Raw genomic sequence first — 15,578 nt, 5'->3', positions numbered from 1 at the left:
GGTATACTAATTTGAAGTGATTTTTTTCTAGCAGATGATGAAAACAAAACACTTTTATTTAATGCAAAAATGCATAAAAATTCACATATGTTAGAAAAATAATAGGGGTTAAATCTTCTGAAACAAGTGAGACTTCAGCTGAAATTTTAAGTGTTGATAAAGCTTTGGTGCATAGAGGAAAGGAAAACATTTTTGGAGAGAAGAAAGCATAAGAAAAGAGAAGAGTGGAAAACTAATTTTGGGACAATGAGGACATGAATTTATTACTAGTACACAGTAGTATATTTGCAGGAGCAATAAAAATACAGTTAGATTGATAAGATGGTAGCAGATTATTAAGCGCCTCATCAGCCAGTCAAAAGTTAGGTTTAGTAAGATTGATAATAATCTATGAAAGGTTTCAGACGGGGAAGGCAACGCACTGTAATTATTGGAACATGAGCATCAGACAGCTCTGCAGCTTAAATTACTTTGGGCTATTTATAAACTCAATTTGTCTGTGCTTCAATTTTCTTCTCCATTTTTAAAACTACAGGTAATAGCAACAATAACCCTTATGTAATGGGATTTCTAGAATTCAGTGTGATAAAGTAATTAGCAAAGTACTTGGAGTTTAGTAAAAGCTTAATAAATTATGTTTGCAGTGATTCAGGTAAGTTAATTTTTAAGTAACAATTGAGAGAAAATAATTTTTTAACAGATTATAGGACTTGAAACCAAATTAAAAAAAATCATCATTTAGGTGGTTTTGATGGACTGTTTATAGACTTTAGATGAACAAGAGCAGAAAGGCAATAAATTGTATTTTTTAAATATTGATATGATAAAATGAAGGTGAGAATGAATGATAGATAAAAAAGATGAGTAAAGTAATAGCATCATTTAAAGTTTATATTGAGTAGCATTTGTACACACATAGGGATTCTGCAAGTGGATTTGAAGTTAGGTGGAGAAGAACGTGACTAAGAATAATACGTGCAGTTTTAGAAATTAGGAGCATGAATGTGGGTTGGGAACCCCTGAATGGAATCATGACCATTCCTGGAGTAATGCACAATCAGTACATATTTAACGACTGTCATGAGCTTTTATTGCCTTACCTCATCATTTTTAGTTCCATTTGTAAGAAGCTGTGAAATCTGAGTGTCCTTTTCTCCCTCACCAGCAAATCTATGTATTTTCCTGCATTTGTATCCTCCTGTACTGTAACAGTAGAGCAAGGATCTCCCTTCCTTAATTCCTTAAACTTTCACTTAAGTTCAAATTCAATTCCTCTCACATCCTGCTGAATTTCTTCTTTTGATTACCTCCTCTTTTCCCTGTATTATTAAGCTTAACTGTCCCACTGAAGCACTGCAGATCAAATAACAGTTGAGAACGCTACATTCTTGCTGTAATATTTCCCCTTAAAACTCAGAGGTTACATCACTATTTCATTCCAGAATTTACAGTGACAGTATATCATTCCACATAAGGAGGTTATTGAGTTAGAGTCAGCGTTCTCAGGACCACATCCCTCTCATTGGGATGAAAGCAGGATCTGTGCTCAGGTGTCCTTGAATAACGTATGTTTGCTGTCATCTTTCCAGTAGCCCCTAAAGCCTGGCTTCCTAAACTTCTGTCTCACAAATAAAAGCAAACTTCCTTTAAACCCTTGGCACCCTCCAGCATCAATCAGTAGTTGTTGTGTACTTGATTTAGTGATCAAACTTTCTCAAAGAAATTGTTTACAGCATCTACACTTTACTCCAGTTTAGTTGTTCTTCTCTTCTACTTCTTGGAAACCACTCTTCTCAGTACTACCCACTGTCTGCAAGGTATAAAATCCAGTGAGAGGATTTTGTTCTCTATTTACTCAACTTTCCAGGAAAGTAAAAGTTTGACTACACCTCTTTATATCACACCAATGCTCTCCTGGTTTACTTGCCCTGCACCCTGCTCCTTCCACAATGTTGGCCATAAATTTGAAGATACAGTATATTATTTTTAACTTTAGTCACCATGCTATACATCAGGTCTCTAGGACTTACTCATATCATATAGTTGTGAGTTTAAACCCTTTAACCACCTCTCTCCATTTTTCCCACTTCCTAACCACTAGTAACCCCTCTTTTAATCTATATTTGATCTTTATAGATTCTGCGTATAAGTAAGGTCATGCAATATTGTCATTTTATGTTGATCTTATTTCTTTAGCCTATCATCATTCATGTTTATCCATGTTGTTGCAAATGGCAAGATTTCCTCTTTAAAGTCTGAGGAGTGTACTATTATATGAGTATATTTAAAGTGAGATATCTGTGAATATATATGTGGGAGTGCATATATAAATGGATATATATGTATATACTGATATATCAGTATATATAAGTATCAGTGTATATAATACATGTGTGTGTGTGTGTGTGTGTGTGTGTGTGTGTTTTGTGGTACTGGGCGTTAAACCTAGGGCCTTCACAATGAGCTACATCCTCAGGCCTTACTTTATTTTTTTTATTTTGAGATAGAGTCTTACTGCATCATTTATTTTCACAGGCTAGGCTCAAACTTGTAATCCTCGTGCCTCCACCTCTTGAATAGCTGGGAATATAGATATAGCCCACCATGGATATATTGCAGTTTCTTATCCATTCATGTATTGACAAACACAGGTTTTTGTTGTTTGGCTTTTGTGAATAATGCAGCAGTGAACATGATTTCAGGTATCTCTTCAGGATCTTAGTTTCATTTCCCTGTGTGTATACCCAGAAATGTGATTGGAGTTCCATTTTTATTTTCTTGAAAAATCTCCATACTGTTAATCCATAATGACTATCCCAATTTATTTTTTTCCCAAGAATCTATAAAGGTGCCTGTTATACGCAGCCTTGTGAAAACTTATCTTTTGACCTTTTGATGATAGCATCTTATGACAAATGTGAGGATACTGTAGTGTGGTTTTGATTTACAGTTGTCTAATGATGAGTGATGGTGAACATCTTTTTATACCCTTTGCCCATTTTTAATCTTTCTTACAGTAGTAAGTTGTTGGATATTAAACTCTTATTAGATATAGGGTTTGCAGATGAATTTCTCCCATTCTATTGCTTTTTTTTTCATTTTGCAGTTCTTTTTCTTTGCTATAAGGGACTGATTGTGAAATGTAATGCCAGGTGGTTTTTACTCCCTTACCTATGATAGTTTTCCCATAGTGCTTGGTAAAAATACGCAAACTCCTCTTCTCTCTTTCTCTGTCTGTCTGTCTGTCTCTCTCTCTCTCTCTCTCTCTCTCTATATATATATATATATATGTGTGTGTGTGTGTGTGTGTTAATATATAATCACATGTTATTATATATAATTATATATTAGAATATATATTAGAGCATAGTAGAATATACATGTTCTTTAACCTTATCTAAAAACATTTCTTTCATTCCACTCACTGCAGCAGTTATACTGGTTTTTCTGCTGTGCTTATGCTGTTTCTTTTTACTTGGAACACCTTTTCCCTTACTTCTCATGCTGCTCACTCTGCACACTGCAGCTAAATTCTTAACGCTGCTTATTCTTCACACTGAGACTTTCAGCTAATTTGGAAAAAATTCTGAAACTAATGTGCATGAAGTAACCTGTTTGCATTCTTCACATCTTCATAATTGTTTTTTTTTTAAAGCACTTAGAAGCATGTATGGTTTATTTAGTGTTTTTTCTTTTTTTTGCTTTTTGAGACAGGTTCTCCCTATGTAGTTTAGGGTTCCATTGAACTCACTATGTATCCCTGTCTAGCCTCAAACTCACAGCAATCGTCCTTCCTCAGCTTCCCACGTATTGGGATGAAAGGTGTGCACCACCACTCCCAGCTGTTTAGTCTTTTTTCTGTCTCTCCTGCTAGAAGCTTCATGAGGACATGTCTTAATGAAATCTCTTAGAAGGTCAGATAAATCTAAATGTGTAAGAAATAGTTGTGTATTTAAAAGCCAAGGATATATGGTGATTCTGTTGATTGTGCTAAAAATTAAATAAAGCACCAGTGTAAAAGACAGCTTGCCTTTCTCATTGAGATACTACTTTTTTGGTTTTGGTACCAGGGATCGAACTCAGGTCCTTGTGCTTGCAGGGCAGGTGGTGGAGCCACTGAGCTAAATAACTGACCCAAGATACTGCTTTTGAAAAATTCAATCTTGAAATAATCTTATTTGAAATTGTGGAATTATATATCCATCTCTTTGGTCAATACATGTTACCCAATTAAAAATGATGGGATAGTGGGATTAGAATATAAGAAAGAGGGTTACAATAGCTTGCTACTGCTTACCTCTTTTTTTTTTTCTTTTTTTCCAGCTGGCCATCATGAAGTTGTCGCTGTAGGCACAGGTGAATACAATTGCAGCCAGTGCATCCAGCCACATGGAAGAGTGTTACATGACACTCATGGTGTTGTTACAGCAAGAAGATCTCTCCTTAGGTAAGGTAACAAGTACATTTAATGCCATCAAAAAGTAATGCTTCCAGTCCAAAGTCCACATATGAATGGTTTGATTTATCAATGGAATTTTACTGTTCCTTGAACCAAGGTTATGACAGTCTCTTATTTATCCAGTTCATCCAATTATTTTCATGTTACCTTTGGAAACATAGTAGTAACTTAAGTGTCTAGTGTGTCAATATTAACACCTTCCATTATTAAGTGCTTATAAACTAAGTTCTAAGAGTCTTACAGTTTTATTCAAGATAGAGATACCATCTTTTTTTTTTTTACTGGCTGAAGTTATTGGAAAATATAGCTTTAGATTTGCACCAAGTAAGCTTGATCATTTTTCACCTCTGAATTAGATATAATTATTCAAAGACAGCATTAGAAACTGACGTTTCCATTTGTGATGTCCATGGGTATGGTTCGTCATACAGCAGAGTGTCAATAAGATATTCTTCAGTCTGACAGATATCGAAGAGAAAAAAAAAAAGGGCTGAGGTAAGCATGCCTAGTCACTTTCTCCAAACTCATCTATCACTCTGCTTTTTGCAAGAAGAATTAGTAGCAGTCAAGAGAAAAAAATAGGACTGTTACTCTTTGGCAGTCTTTGGCAGTCCCTCCTTATGAAAATATAAACTGTGGGAAGTGAATGTTATCTCCTACAATATCCACTTGCTTTGAGCTTACTTTTTGTCATACTTCTTATGGAAATTTTCAAATACATCTGGGAATAGGATAATAAATTTCATCATCCAGCTTCGGTGGTTATCACCACTCTATTCTTTTTATTTAATCTCTGTATTGCCACTTTTTGTTGTTGATGTTTTCTTCTTTTTTGGTACCAGGGATCGAACTTGGGTCCTTGCGCTTGCGCACTGGGCATCGAAACCACTGAGCTAAATCCCTGACCCCTGTTGTTAATGTTTTCTTTGTTGGTGCATTTAAAAACAGATTTTTTTTTTTTGGTACTGGGGATTGAACTCGGGACCTTACGCTTGCGAGGCAGGCGCCAGAACCACTGAGCTAAATCCCCAGCCCTGAAAATAGATTTTGACATTTTACCTGATCTCTAACAATAAGGAAAGAATCCTAAAATCTAAAAAAAACGTTATTGAAGTAGTCTGTACGCATGCTACAATTCATTTTCTTCCCATCCTCCTTGGTACTAATAGAATTATTTGACCTCTTTAAAGGCTACCTCCTTTATATTTATTTCTTCCACTGACACATTTATATATTGATATTTAATTTTTTGTTACATATTTTTGTTGATGAGAGCGAATAGAATGAATCTTAAAGTCATGTTTTCTTTAAATGAGTAAAGCAATATTTGTCCCTGAATTGATTAGTTGTAGTCTTTCAGCAGCTCTGCTTCACTTCTTAATACAGTTTGTGTTTATTATATTGGTTCCGTGCACTTGTTTTTTTTTTTTTTTCTTTAAAACCACTAAGAAACAGGAGCCCCTGTTGGTGATGATGGGATTATTGTTGATGTATTGCTGGCAATTTGTTTGCTTGGATGGGGAGGAGGCATAAAATTAAGGGAAAAGCTGGCTTTGCCCCTGGGAGGCTGGGAGTACAACTACCTGAGGAAGAAGGGATGAGCCAGTAGAGAAATGGGTCTTTTGTAGGGTATGATAGTCAAAGCCTTAAATGTGAAATAAAAGTGGATTAGTAGTCAAGCAGTGGTGTCTTAAGGATGATCTTAAGGGGAGACTGGCCTCCAGTTGAGGTCTTCTTGAAAGATTTGATTATTCATTAAGCCTATATTATTTTATAAGTTCTCATCAATATCAAAATTTTTTACATATACATAGACATTGCTCATGACACATGGATGTGTGTTGCCCATTAAGATGCATTTTTATGTGTTTTATTATAACATTTATTTCAGGTACTTTGATAGACAGCTTCTACTCTTCTATAGCAAAAATCCTATCATGATGGAAAAATCCATATTTTGTACAGAACCAGCTTCTGATCTTCTTACTCTGAAAGAAGATACCAACATTTACCTCTATATGAACCAGTTGCCTAAAGGATCAGCCCAGATTAAATCACAGCTGTAAGTATTAAGGAAGCTATTTTTAAAGGCAGCAGGTTGATCACTGCTCATATTCTGAATCCCTATACCAAACAGAACAAAAACTGTATGTGTATCCAAATCCCCCCTTCAGCTGTGAGTTGTTGTTCGTAGCACGTAGGGCACCACAGACCCTTTCCCCTTGCACTCCACTCAGCGTGATCTGTGACTACTTCTTAAAAATCCCATGTACTATACCACTTTCTTTTCTATGCTATTGTAAATCTTCTTTCTGCTTTTAAGATTTCACAAACTTTATGGAAGTATTGCTGTATGCACTATTCATATGTATGACCAAAACTTCATTGTTTAGAAGAATAAGTAGTATCATGTAGCATAAAATTTAAACAATGCAGACAAAGAAGTAAATGCACAAAGAAGAAAGTAAAATTCACTTCAAGTCTGACCTTTTAGAGAGAACCATGGGTACTATTTTGATTAAAATTTTTCTAATAATACTTTCAAAAATAGACATATTTCCTAAAGAAGATTTTCAAGAAAAATAATTTTAGTTTTTATTATTTTAACATTTTTGGGGGGTGAACATTGAATAAAAACTGCTAGTTTTTGTCTTTTTTCCATTTCATCATTTTGTAGTTTTAAAAATTTTCACACAGAGGAGGGAAATAATTTACAAGTTATGATAAGGACAAAAATGAGTTTTTCATTTTATTTTTAAGGGAAATATAAACAGTGGTAACATAGTGAAATTATCTATAATGGAGATGTAAATATGACTACTTTCTGTTTTGTGTTAATGTTTGAAACAGTCAATCCATCCTATGCTGCTTTGTATTTGCATCTGTTTCTGTTAACGGGAATTAAATAGATACTGTACCGTGAAATTAAACACGGTAGAGGACAGTAGTGGGTACATGTGTTGTCGATTATAATTTTCAAAAGAAGAAATTCCTTTTCTTCTTTCCCTAGGCGTCTTAATCCAAATTCTGTATCTGCATTTGAAGCGGGTGAAGAGCTGAGTCTGCACATGGCTGTTGGAGGCAAAATTTATCTTCCTGTTTACTGTCCCACCACCGTTGTTGATAAAGTGAACAGTAGGTCTGCAAGTGACAAGTTGACAGGGTGGGAAGTTCTCGGTGTACAGGGAGCCCTGCTGAGTCACTTTCTCCGGCCAGTTTATATCAGCAGTATACTTGTTGGTAAGTGGGACCTCAGTGCTTCTTGGCCCCTTTCAATAAATTCTCATATTTTCAGGTTAAAATTGGTTTTTCCATACATGGAACTTTGAGGATAAAATAGAAATCCGCTTTTTGGTTGAGCTTTTTGTTTCACACTTAGTGTGATAAAACTTGCCATTTTACCAAAGGATGAAGAATTAATTTTCTACTGAATTAGGTGTATGCTGTCTTGAACTTCTGTTTGCGTGGTATCTATTCCCCCATCCCTTTCTTTGGGGTGAAGATGCTTCCTTCAACTTCTTAAATCTAAAAGTTTCTACTGTATTGTATTTACTCCTCTTTGAAGCATGGAAAGTATTAAATGTCTATTTTGGTTCTTTTCTTAATTTTTTCCTTTTAAGTGGCCCAATGAGTAAGAAGTGACTAGAATGCATAAATTATTAATTTATGTCTTTTTTTGACAGAGGAGATATTTCAGAAAGCTGGATCTATATTTGGATGGTATTCTAGATGTTATCTCATTAACAGTTTTGGGCTCATTTCTATAATTTTCACATGGCCTTGTTGAAATAATTTACTACTGTCACTTGGCTTTTTTTGCTTATTGTTAATTTTGAAATGAATCCATTGACAAGCTTTAGATCCCTGTTTGGGTAATATTTTTGTTTTTAGTGCTGTTCTGGATTTTTTTGTTTATTTTGCTTTGTTCTGAATATATCAATCTCAGGGATTTCTCTCATCGGTATTTCTCTTTATTGGTATTATTTCTCCTGTTCCATGTACATGCAAGGTATTAGAAAAAGGAAAATAGTTATTATTTATTTTTCTAATGTTATGCTAATTTTATTTGTGTGGGAAATATATTACTTGAATCATAATTCAGAAGACTCAAAAGGGCATATTCATTGAAGAATCTCCCTCCCATCTTAGTGCCCCATGCACACATTTGACTTGTGTAGAAACATACCTGATTGGTTTTTTTGTTTTTATTTACATTAATAGTTAGGTTTTGCTTATGGAAGTATAAGTATTTGATGTATATGTTTTTCTGTATTCTTTTTTTATTTCCAGTTTTTGTGTCTTTTAAAATATTTTATAATACACCCTCAAAAGTGGCTGTTTCCTTCTCTGCCTTTTCCAAATGCTATTATTAATGAAGAACCACTGTTTGGGTCATTTTTTAAAAGACTTAATTTGGTTACCAAAGTTCTTGTTCACTATGTTTCCTACTAGCCAGTTCGGATCGTCTCTAGATACTTTAAACTTTTCTGACTCTCTTTTTAAAGGCTTCTTTGTTCTTAATAAATGTCTGTATGCTTTCTATGCTTTCTCTAAAATCATAGCTTTGATAAGCAAGGCTTTCTTTGACTTTGTGAAAAGACATTTTATTGTTTGTCATTTGTATGATGTAACTCCATCTATAGTTTGTTTTAATTTTTTATTGGTATATGTTTCCAAAACCTAATTACATTCACCTTGGAGCGTTTGTAGCTATACATATAGCATCTTGGTAATTGTTGCTCCTCCTCTTTCCCAGCTTTGCCTCTCTCTCCTTCCCCAGACCCTGTTCCCATCTCTGCAGAATCTACTTCCTTTTTTCCCACCATCTCTCTTTTATTTTGCTCTTTAAATCATTTATATTTTGTGTGTCTTACATTACAGAAACCATGCAATATTTAACTTTTCTGTCTGATTTATTTAACTTGGTATTATTGTCTCAAAAATCTATCCATTTTCCTACAGATGACTCAAATTTTTCCTGTGTGGCTGAATAGTTAGTATTCTATTGTGTATATATACCCCATTTTCTTTACTCGTTCATCTGTTGATGGCCATGTAGACCACTTCCATGATTTAGCAAAGGTGAGGTTTGCTGCTATAAACATGGGAATGTGTCACTGTAACATGATACCTTTAACTCTTTCGGGGTGATACCCAAAAGAGATATACCTGAATCGAATACAGTTTCTACTTTTAGTGGTTTTTTACGGACTGTCCATAATGATTTCCATTGTGGTTGTACTAGTTCTACAACAATGTAGAAGTGTTCCCTTTTCCCCACAACCTCACCAGCATTTGTTGTTTTTTGCATTCTTGATAGTATCCATGGTGACTGTAGTAAGATGGAATCTCAGTGTTGTCTTGATTTGTAATTCTCCAGTGGCCTCAGATCCTGAACATTTTTTCATGTACTTATTGTTCACTTCTACTGCTGAGAAGTGTCTCTTCATTTCAGTTCGCCCAGTTTTGATCAGATCTTTTCTTTTGAGTTCTTTATATATTCTGGATATTATACCTCTGTCTGAGGAGTCACTGGAAAAATATTTTTCCCATTCTGTAGGTCATCTCTTCACTTTGTTGATTGTTTCTTTTGCTGTGCAGAAGCTTTTTAATTTAATATAATCCTGTTTGTTGATAACTTGGTATTATATCTTGTGTTACTGGGTTTCTAAATTCAGGAAGTCCTTGCCTTATGTCTATGTCTTCAGGAGTTTAATATTTGTGAAGAAAGACATTTTACAGTTTGTCATCTGTATGATGTGACTCCATACTATAGTACTTTTTTTAAACAAGTTTTCTTTTCCTTTAGTGGTTTGAAACAGGAGCTTAAAAATTAAATCTGGTCATTTTAATTGTCACTTTCCACTAGCAACATAGAGCACCAAGTAGCAATAAAAGTAGTCTGGCTTTGGAAAAAAATGCTTTTGTTCTCTTTCTTGGCATCTTTGTAGGACACACCTAATACTAATTATTGGTAATCTGTCTGGTATTAGCTAAGTACATTTTAATGTGTTTGAGTGTGAAAAATATGGATCTCTGCACATCTTACGATCTTTATTTGAAGTACAAGACTTACGAGGCTGAGGAATGTACATTTTTAAAAGAACATCACCAGGTGATTCTGATACAAGTAGTTGTATCATACGTTGAGCAATGCCCATTTAAAGTATCTGTGCACTAAGAGTATTATTTTGGCAACTAAAATAATCTTTAGAGTTAATTGAACTTTAGCGGTTATATGATAGAACTTCTTGCCTAAATATGTAGACTTCTTAAGCCACTCTGAATAGAAGATCATCTGGGGCCAATGTAAAAGCATCTACTAATGTGTCATGTACCAACTCCACACAAGTCATGTAAACATGATGTACTGCCAACAATACTAATGAAAATACATAAATACAACACAAAAAAGACAGCTGGTGAGTTCTACTAGTTAAATAGTTACAAATCTTTAGAAATGCCTTCTTTATGTAAAATTGAAATTTACTTCCCTTTAATTCTGTACTGACAATACAGATTAAATCTAATTCTTTAAAGATAACAATCCTGTCCCCTTTTTTTTGGTTCTGGGGATCAAACTTGGGACCTTGTGCTTGTGAGGCAGGCGGCAGAACCACTGAGCTAAATTCCCAGCCCCCTTTTCTTTTAAGTCTTATAAGGTTTTTCCAATTCTTATTTTGATTCTTCAAAACCTGTATTAATATAATAGAATATTTATTAATGGAAAAATTATTACATTTTATTTCATTTTTTGATGATAAAAAATGAATCCAAGCCCTCTTCCATGGTAGGCAAGTCGTCCAGCACTGAGTTACGTTCCTAGTCCATGTATTATATTGTAAACTTTATTTTACTTTTTGAAAAGTTGGCCGAAGTAAATTTTATGATGTATATATTCTTAAAATGTTCATTTAATCATTTTTATAGTGTTCATCTTTTTCCTTTTAAAATTTAAAATGGCGGGGCTGGAGATGTAGCTCCATGTAGAGCTCTTGTCTACTGTGTGTTAGGCCCTTGTTATGGCTTGTGTTTAGATGCTCCCCACCAAAAGTACCATGCAGTCAAAGGTGGGGCTTTTTCAGAGGTGGCTGAATCTAGTGTGTGATTGATTCACTGACCAATGCTGGACTTAACAGTGCTAGGACTAAGGGTGGGTGATTACTCAATCAGTGCACTGATTGGTTTGGTACCACCTTAATCTAAGTAGCCTGGATATAATATAATGGACAGAAAGAGGCTTGTTTTGTCCCTTGCTGGCTTGCTTTGCTACCTTCTGCCCTCCGTGAACTGTTTCTCCTCTGTGATGCCTGTCTACTATGCCACCCTGCCTTGGAGTCAGCCAATTATGGATTCAAATCTCTACAAACTGTGAACCACATAAACCTTCCCTCTCTTAACTTTGAGTGTCAGATATTTTGTCTCACCAATGAAAAAAGTAACTAACACAGCCCTGTATTCAATCCCTAGAACGGCAAAAACATAATAATAGTAATAAATTATAATGAGATTTAGATTTATGTTAAAAAGGAACTTAGAATAGACAGTGATCAAGAATAATCTTCAAAAAAATTTTGCTTTACATGGATCTTGAAAATTATTGGATTTATATTTGCTTTCAAGCTTTCTAAGGTACATTTTTTAAAGTCAGTTCCTCTCTCTCAATACATAATGCTGTTTGTCCAAAGATGGATATTTCCATTCCGAAGTCCTTTTCTGAACTGATTTGAAAGTATAACTGTAGTGTAAGGAATGCTACATGCTAATTCTCTCATAGCAAAGGAGTCCATTTTAAACACAGTTCATGAGCTTTTAGGAATCAGTTGATAACCTTAGAGGTTCTGTTATTCAATTTTATCCTTTGTTTTCAAAACAGTAATAGGAGGATCAGAATATTCATAAAATACTTGCCCAAAGTCACTCTGTTTATTGGCAGAGCTTGAAATCATATCCAATCAATAATTTTATACTGTTGTTTATGATACATCTTTCCTCTATAAACTGCTTTCAGGTATCCTATAGTCTTTGATTAGGTTAAACTTTTCAGCTTAAAGTTATTTCAAATCATTTTTAATAAATCAAATTAAAATTTCCCAATTATATAAGTTTAGAGATGTATTTCTCCAGGGACAAGATTTAGCCTCAAGATATAATCAAAGTCATATTCCAGATATAGTAAATAATTAAAGCATTTATACATAGTGAAAAAGTAACATTTTCAATATGAATAGATTTGATTTTTTCTATGAAGGTAGCTTTTATACTTCACATTAAGACATCTAAGTGAAACAATTTGATGTTTAAAGAATCTTATGAAGAGCTTGACTTTTAAAATGTTTTTCATTCTCTTAGTATTTCTTAAGATTAACTGGTGTCATTATTTCAAAGTAAAATGATTGCATTATTTGAATCCTTCTGTTCATTAGAGATACAATAACTGTTCCTCCGATCTTTTTTTTCCAACTATTTTACTGTATCCAAGTATATATTTAATTTGACTAGCCTTCCAGCTTGCATTTGTCAGTTTTTCTTGATTTGGAATAAAAGAATGCTTACAAAAATGTGTCAGAAGCAAGTGATCTACTTTTAGGATGATATTCTAATGCTTAGACAGTCGTAATGAGTGTAAGTTCTGATAACCATCGCAACAATTCAATTGTTGGAGAAACAAAACTTTATCTGTAAAATGTGTTTATACAAACACATGATTATATATATATACATATATATATACATATATATATATGTATATATATATGTGTGTGAATGAATGAGTGAGTGAATGCATGAATAATAAATAAATGTACCCACACATGCTTTTGCAAGAATAAGAATTTCTGGTCTTCTTAGGAAGAAAGATGTGCTTCCAAAAAAATTTTTTTTAAGTAGAAAAGAGCATTCCCTGATTCTATTTTAAGTTCTATGCAGTTCACTATTTTATATTAGTGATCTCTTTTTGTGATCTCTTCTTCAACAATTGCAACTGAGAATTCAAAGCTTTTGGTGTTGGGCACAATTTTAACTAGTCGTGGTCATACTTAGAATTGCTTTTGTGTGTGTGTGTGAAAACTGAACACTGTGGTACCACAACACTTAGAATTTGTGGTCAGTAGATGTGAGGAAATAACACACTTTCACCAACGGTTTCCCAGTCATATTTCCATGCTGCCTTATGTGCAGATTTCATGTGGTCATCAGGAAATCACACAGAACGAGCCAATTCTGTCTGGTAGAGCCATGTAAAAGGTTCCAATTTCTTTCTGGGCCAACACTGACCTTTTGCTTTTACTTACTAAAATCACCCATTATTTTCTGGAATCTTTTAAAAATGAGCATTCTGTCATTACCTTGTCCTGGTTTTTGCAAAGAATATGGAAGTAGCAGCTAAGAGAATACAAGAAAGAAAGAGAAGGTTGAATAAAGGATAAAGGGAAATGGGATTTGGATGTTTCCAATTTTTATTTCTATCTGTTTTTAGTATGATCTTTTGATAAGTGAGTTTGAGTGTTTATTTTGTGTTTTCTAGGTGATGGGAATTGCAGTGATACTAGAGGCTTAGAAATTGCGGTAAAGCAACCTGTTGATGATGCACTCATGTCAAGTCTTCCACTGTTTTACTTAGTCAACAGGCCTCATATTAGCTTAGTGCCCTCTGTATACACATTTCAAATGAATTTGGAATATAAATCTCTGAGTATGAACTGGGCACAAGGGGACCTTGCTCTGGAGATTGTGGATGGCCTAAATGGGGAAATCACTGAAAGGTAAGAATTACTGATTTATTTAAAAATTATATGTTAAGCAAAGGAAGGCATTTTAATCGCAATTTTTATTCTTTTTTGGATACTACTGGGTTTTAAACAATATGTAGTCTTAATTGATTTGGAAGTTATGTTGCAGGTATCACACACACTTTCTTTTTCTGATGAGAAAACAGGCCTGGAGAAGTTACTGAAGTCACATAGTGAGTAGTGAAACCAGTGTTCAAACCCACAGAATCTGGCTCCAGAACCAGGTTTTTTCAAGGTGTCATTTTGTGACCAGTAGCATTAGGATTACATAATTTATTCTAAAAATTCAATTTCTTCTACTGAAACTGAATCTCTAGGGATTTGGACTTGGGAATCTGCATTTTTTACGTGTATTCCCCAAGACTACTTAATGTAATGTAAGAACTACTTAAAGTAAGTATTATATTACATTATACTGCCTTCTTAGGCAATAAACCTGTTCTATGGGTGGTTTTTTTCTTTTACAGGTAAACTGAGGCTCAAAGTAGATTAGATATATTGCCTAAGATCACTCAAATAGTAAAGGACATAGCTCTGATTCTGATCTGGACATTTTGTATCCAAAGGCCTTGTTCCTAACACAATGCTCTATTCCTTCTAGACATTTTTCTAATATCTCTATGACCAATTATCAAATAAAAACTAAAACCTTTCTTTTAGTGTGAACACACATTTATAATGAGGTAATGAATAATGTTAAATGCTTTTAAATTGTTTTCTCAGTGAAAGGACAGGAAAGATTAAATTAAGGTGACATACAGCTGCTTCTTAGTGAACCCAGTCAAGCATAATAATAATTATTTCAACTAGGATGATGATACTATTTGTGCTTTGGGATCATGTATCAGACTCAACAACACATATACAAAATACATTTGCTATAAATGACATTTAAAAGCTGTTTACTGAAGACATAAAATAATGGCATAACAAAGATAAAATTAATAAATGTGAAATAACTAGTATTTTTATGACTAAATATTTTCTAAGAGAGTACAAACAGAAAAGAAAACAAGAGGTGTAATCTAAATATTAGAGAAGATGTAATTCATCCTGAAGAGGATTACCATAAGGAAAAGAATATTTCAGTAGTATAAAGGGTATAACTCAAAGAAGCCAGAACAGGTATGAAAACATACGCAGTAAGTTACATACTATCAACAGTTATAAAGCAGAAATTAAAGATGATGAGGGGCAATAGAAACTACAGGCAAGACAGTAATTCACTCTTTCAGTTGATGGTAATTCAAGTAGACAAAACAAGAAAGGGTATAACCATTTGGAAAAAATATATATTTGATCAATTTATTTAAAACTCTGTACCATAA

General features: G+C 34.0%; 1 protein-coding gene across 1 annotated transcript; it reads left to right on the top strand.

Annotated features, from left to right (window-relative positions):
• The first annotated feature begins 998 nt into the window (after positions 1–998).
• On the top strand, positions 999–14,265 carry LOC147822889 (adenosine deaminase domain-containing protein 1-like). Its single transcript, XM_087195034.1, has 5 exons — positions 999–1,122; positions 4,324–4,447; positions 6,351–6,521; positions 7,470–7,699; positions 13,986–14,265. Exons 1-5 carry the CDS (start codon positions 999–1,001, stop codon positions 14,225–14,227), a joined length of 891 nt encoding a protein of 296 aa, XP_087051160.1. The 3' UTR covers positions 14,228–14,265.
• The last annotated feature ends 1,313 nt before the right edge of the window (positions 14,266–15,578 follow it).

This window comes from Heterocephalus glaber, unplaced genomic scaffold (assembly GCF_053883595.1).
Source record: "Heterocephalus glaber isolate CG9 unplaced genomic scaffold, H.glaber_assembly_v1.0 deba00001607, whole genome shotgun sequence".
Lineage (NCBI taxonomy): Eukaryota > Metazoa > Chordata > Mammalia > Rodentia > Bathyergidae > Heterocephalus > Heterocephalus glaber.
Note: the sequence above shows the minus strand (reverse complement) of the source record. Positions and strands in the feature narration are given on the sequence as shown.